This window comes from Catharus ustulatus, chromosome 4, assembly GCF_009819885.2.
Source record: "Catharus ustulatus isolate bCatUst1 chromosome 4, bCatUst1.pri.v2, whole genome shotgun sequence".
NCBI classification, from domain to species: Eukaryota; Metazoa; Chordata; class Aves; order Passeriformes; family Turdidae; genus Catharus; species Catharus ustulatus.
Window position 1 is genome coordinate 12,659,413 of NC_046224.1, and position 6,000 is coordinate 12,665,412.

The window sequence follows — 6,000 nt, forward strand, 5'->3', positions numbered from 1 at the left end:
TGTTCCCAGACTGACAGCTTGAAGGGCTAACGATGTGCTTTTAATCCCAAAGAGCGACGCATAATAAAACGAGCTACAAAGACAGATACGGAGGGCACTGACCCGCTCTCCTTCAGCTCTTCTGTGGGTCAAACTGCATTTTGATATTATTTAAATGATATTGGAAAGTACCAGCAACATCTGCCCAACCAAAATTATTGATCAAGCTCAGACGACCAGTTCAAAAGATAAAACTCCCAAGATATTGTAAGAGCCCGATTAAGCAGCTAAAATGAACCAGGAAAAGCACTAATTCTCTAATAGAATTTTTCCCCGAGCGCACACGCTAACCAAAGGCTGACGGTGAACTGATCTGGAAGGAAGAAAGGACGAGGGATACAGGCAGGGCTGCGATGGGGGATGGGAGATGTTAGCGAAGGGAAGATGAATATTCCTCCAAGGACTATCAATACATTTAACACATCCCCTCGGAAAGAAGAGGAATCTCAAGCAAGCAGCTACAGGGGCAGATAAAAGGGGAAGGAGGGGAGGAGTGCCCGAGTGCCCGATTATCCCCGGCTGACATCATAGACGGCAACCCTGCAGAAAAGGGGCTGCAAGGGCGAGGAAGCGCTCGCAGCCCCCCCGCGCCGCCTCTGTCCCCTTTATGTGCTCAGGGAAGCAGCGGGGCGAGCGGACGAGGAGCCTCCCGGTCAATTTTGCAAGAGTCGATGACCACTACGTCCGCAGGAGCGGGGAAGGGCCGGGGCCGCGGTGACAAACCTCCCGGGGCTGGGGGGCAGGAAGGAGGCTGAATCCAGGCGGACACGCTCCCTCCCCCCGCCGAGCTCCCAAGTGGCGGTGGGCACAGGGAGCCGGCCGAGCCCCGGGGCACACAATAGCAGGTCACCCACGGGGATGCGACCCCGCCCGGCCCGGCAGCCCCTCTCTGGCGGGGGATGGGGAAGGGGCTGCGGGTCACCCCCCCGCCCCGGGGGGTGGCAGGAGCCCCGCCCGCCCCGCCTCGCCCGCGCCGCCGCCCCTCACCATGAAGTCGCTGGCGAAGTTGTCCTCCCCATTGTGGTCCGTGTCCTTCATGGCCTGGACTCGCTTAATGAATTTCCTCAAGATCTCCTCCTGGCTCATCCTGCCCCGCCGGCCGCTCTGCGGAGCGGGAGCCCCGGCCGCCCGCCCGCTCTCCGCCCGGAGCCCCCTCCGCCGCACGACCCGTCACCCGGCTGCCTTCCTGCCCTTCCCTGCCTCGCCTCTCCCTCGCCCGGGCCTGCCCGCGGCCTGCTGGCTCCGCTCTGGCTCCGCTCCCGCCCCGCTCACGGCCGCCCGGCCGCCCGCTTCATCCTCCCTCCCTCCGCCCGACCCTCCCTGGAGCAGCCGACACGGACACGACACGGCCCCGCCTCCTCCCACCTCGCGCACGCGCAGCGCCCGCCCCGCCCCGCCCCGCCCTCTCTCCCTGCCCCGCCCCACCCCGGCAGCGCTCCTGCGCCCATTGGCTCTCCCGACCGCCGCCTTGCCCTATTGGCGGCCGTACACGCCAATCACCGCCCGGCCGGGCTCCGAGGCAGCACTCGCTGTGCTCCGCGCCTCGCCCGCTCCGCCGGCGCCCCCCCCCCGTTTCCCGTGGATGGGACCGCCCGAAGGGGGCCTCATGGAGCGCTGGAAGGGACCACTTGGCGCGCGGGGGGGAGGCTGAGCGGAGCGGAGCGCGGTTTCCCCTGGCTGGAGTACAATGGGCGGCGGTGGATGCCCGCGGCGCCGCGCCGGGAGGCAGCGGCATGTCGGGACATGTAGTCGCGACAGCGCCGCGTCCCGGGGCTGGGGGCTCACGCAGCATCCCGCTGAAACTCCCGGATCAGAAGGATCCCGCCCCGGGTGGGAAGCCTGCAGCCGTGGGAAGTGCCGAGGGTCCCTGCGGCGGCGGTGCCGAGGCGCGGCGGCGGTGGAGCGGGCAGCGGGAAGATGGCGGGGCGGGACCGGGCAGGGAACGGGAACGGGCGCGGACACCTGGCCGGGGAGCGCTCCTCGCGTATTTGTATGTATGTATATTAAGTATATATACGTGTGTGTGTTTGTATAATAATTATATATATATATGTGTGTGTGTAAGTGTATATTCTTTATGAAGAATATATGTATTCTTACATATATGTATATATGTATGTGTATATGTACGTATGTGTAGCAAGACAGATAGATAGATCGCTCTACGTAATAAAAATGTCCACAGGCGAAGCTGAATTATGGAAATGCCTCCGGCAGGTGTCTGCGGGCTCCGGGCCGGTGCCGGGCGGGGAGAGGGTCCCGCACCCCTCGGCTGAGAGGGCTCAGGCACCCCGCGCCTTCCTATTGTAAACAGTTTACAATCTCTGCCTTACGTGGTGTTGGAGGATTTGGCAATGTTCTATTTCATTCTAAATGTTATATGAAAAAGTTAAACTTCATGTTTGGCGTCCTAATGACATTTGTAACTTCTGCTTAAGCAAAGCAAAGCAATTGTAGAGATGTGCGTATGTATAGCCTTATAGCTTTATAAATATTCCAAGTGAAGTCTTTTAAAATATAGTTTTATTGGTGGAGATCTCCACAACCTTGAGTGATGCTGTTGATGCAGTAAAGCTTTGTCACACAGGCCGATGATAAAGGTCCAAACTGAGAGGCATAACCCGGCTAAGTGACTCCAGCCAAACCCCCCATTCTCTCCTGCTCATTCCTGCCCCGGGAGCGTGTGGTGCCTGCAGCCACACCAACACAACCCCTGTCAGACAGGACATGGGACCTGCTCAGGGAACTCTGTCAGCTGCAATATAAGTCCATAGCAAAACGCTGTGTTTTCTTCTCTGATCATTCCATTAATCTGGCTTTGTCACCAAAAGAAACCTACAAAAAGCTTGGTCTTCCTGTGTTGTTGTGAGATATTACTGTTTTAGAAGGCTGACAAAGAGTACCACTTCCACACCAGAGTAAGTACAATGGTACTTTACCAGCCTCAGCCCAATTCAGTGACCACCAACTCAGCATCTTCCTAGTGGAGGCAAGTTTTGAGACATGGCATAGGAGCCTGAACAGCAGTTGCTGCTGCATGGACACACATCTCCAGCATCTGCTCCAGTCATCTCTGGCAGAGCGGTAGGCTGGAAAATTGACAGGTTCAGCATTTTCACATGACCTGCTGCAGACCAGCATCTTATTAAGGGGTTGGATTTTTTAGCTGTTGATGTTCATCAGCTAATATACAGGAGACATGACACATGAAGGAGGTGGGAAAGAGCATCAGTTCTGTGCTGATGTTTAGTGAAGCCTAAGCACTCCACACAAACACGTCTGCTGTCAAAGGTCAGTCTCCTCTCCATGTCCTTTGCACCAGCCTCCATATTAAGCTAATCAGTTGGCCCTGAAGAGCCACAAGGATACTTGCTTTTCTTGTTTTAATTCCTCTCTTCCTTCTCCAAACCTCCTTTTCTACAAACCAAAAGGCAGCTTTAAAGGAAAAAACAGAAATTAGAGAGAGAGACCAGAGACCACAAAGATATCTGGGGCTTAGATCACCAGATAATTTTTCCATGTCACCTTGCTGGATTTCCATCTGCTTAGGAAGGTTGCTGTTTGCTCAGCAGTTGTCCTGGCAAACCTGCTCCCAGTGCCAGATGGCAGGTAACTTCAGAAAACTGATACTTGAGACTACACAACCAATTAATGAAGTCTTGGATGTTATGTGGTTTTCTTCACTTATTCACACAACTGAGTTATAGAGAAGGAAAAGAAAGATCATGATGAATCAGATACCATTATTGCTTGACATGGAAAGGACCCAGTTGTCAGTCTGGCCTCATTCACAATCTGCAACTGAACTGTAATAAACTGGTGTAAATCAGCAAGTGTAACCATGGCCTTTTATTTGGTTTAACTGATAAGAAGAGTCTCAGAAGATAAAAAGCCCCCAAACTATGCATGTGTCACTAGCCAAAACAAAGGTATAGATGAAATGAAGACATTAGGAATAGCATGGAGAACTGTGCCTGGCATTGTCTGCCTGTGCATCTGTACTGGTTCCTGTGAGAGCTGCAAACCAAACAGCATCAGTTTTATCTCCCACAGCCCTGCAAACGCTGCATGAGGTTGTCTCATGTCTGTGCTATGAACAGACACCTAAAGCCTCAGCAGCAAAAATAGCATTGTAACCAAGACTTTTGATTTGAGGCTCATACTATCTGGGTTAACCCCAGACCTCTGACCAATGCAGCATGTGTGCATGACTGCGAATTTGTGTAGCTGTAGGACAGGGGTGGAAAAACAGACACACAGCATGAATTACTCACCCTAAAGATAGAACAGGAAGTTTCAACCCAAATCTGTAGAAGAAAATTCTAGTTTTGTCTTAACAATCCATACAAGTATGATCCTTGAAGAAGAGCAAGTAAATCACCTACAGCTTCTCTGCTATAATCTTGTTTTGCCTTGCTGTGCACCTCTCCAGCTGCTGCAGGGAAGGAAGACAGACAGTTTTTTCTGTTCCAAGGTGGCTTCTCATCTTCCCACAAGGTAAACATGGTGTAAATTGGTAAATGTGCTTCCTGGCCTGCATACCATGGTGCTGCCCAGTCAGTGGGTGGGACTACCACACATCCCAGTTTACCAACCTTCAGAGGTTTCCCTCAAGCTAAGAAGGAGCACAGGCTCACATCAAAGCTGTTTGGCTTCAGTGCCTCTGCGCTTGGAGCTGTGCTCAAAACCCAGCGAGTATCTACCCAGAAGTGTGTTTCAGTAAGAAATCAAAGAACTGGGGTGGGAGGGAAGGGTGAAAGAACCCTACAGCTCTGAGTAAGGGCATCACCTCCAACAGATTTAATTCCTCTTTTGTCCAGCAAAACAAGACCTTGTGTATTCCCTGTAATTTTGTGTGACTACGTTACAATGATTGCTCACTTTGTCACCGGTTTCTTCTTCCGTTTGCAATAATCTGCAGACTCAGAGACTTTCACTATTTGGAGTAATGCAAAAGAACCATAATGCACAATAACACCTTATCCTGTTGTATAATTATTAATGTAATACTGAAATGATAATTAAATTATCATCAATATATCCTACACATGAAAGCTCAACTAATTTTATCTATACTGAGTGTCTGCAAAATTTTTGTAATAAAAATTATTCAGGATAAAAGTAGATGTTAGCATTTACAGATTTCATAATAACACTCCTGAAATATACTTTCAGTTCAGTTAGTTGGAAGTTTTCTAAAAATGTGGTGTTTCAATGGAAAATGCTGTTTCTGTAAAAGTTACATTTTCCACAGGAAACAATTTTGCCAATGTTTTTCTGCTTTCCGACAAAAACAATGCACTGTTATACTTACAGATGCAGAAATGCCTTTACCATTGAAGTCAGCACAACTTGGGTTAGGGACTCAGCACATGAAAGAACTGGAGCATGGAGTATAAATGCCAGGAAGCTGTTGCACAGCTCAAGGGTACACATAAAAACTAAGTCCAAGTGAAACATTTGTCTTTGATCTGACAAACTGAAATGCAATGTGTCTTTCCACAAATGTCAAAATGTTTCATGCTGGTTGAAAATAGTTAAATGAAACATTCAGGGAGATCAGGATCACATACTTTTTGTATACTCTTATTCTCAAAACATTTCAGCATTTAGTCACTTTTGTTTTGAAGAGGATAAAAATAATGTATCAAATTTTCTGGATGATCTTCAGCTACAATTTAACCACTTAGATTATAAGTAACAAACTAAAAGACAGCAACCCCCTTGGAGTCCCAAAATCCTAATTTGTAAAACAAAAGGCATTCTGGACAACAGATCTGAGTAAGATACATAGTATCCTTTGTATACTACAAATAAATTGAATTTCTGATTTAAACCTGAAACTAATCTCATTTTAAATGAGTCATAAAGACCTGATCAGTGTCTGTATAATATGTTCCATTCATATTCATTAAATGCCATGTGACTGCTGGATTTCTTGACATTTGCCTCTATTAGTCT

At 49.5% G+C, this 6,000-nt stretch overlaps 1 protein-coding gene across 1 annotated transcript in view; it reads right to left on the bottom strand.

Annotated features, from left to right (window-relative positions):
• The window catches only part of PTPN12 (protein tyrosine phosphatase non-receptor type 12), a 70,525-nt gene extending 69,205 nt beyond the window's left edge, over positions 1-1,320 (bottom strand). Inside the window, exon 1 of the mRNA XM_033058227.2 lies at positions 1,027-1,320. Coding sequence (XP_032914118.1) covers positions 1,027-1,125 — 99 coding nt within the window. The 5' untranslated portion in view covers positions 1,126-1,320. The remainder of the gene's footprint in view (positions 1-1,026) is intronic.
• Positions 1,321-6,000: the final 4,680 nt, after the last annotated feature.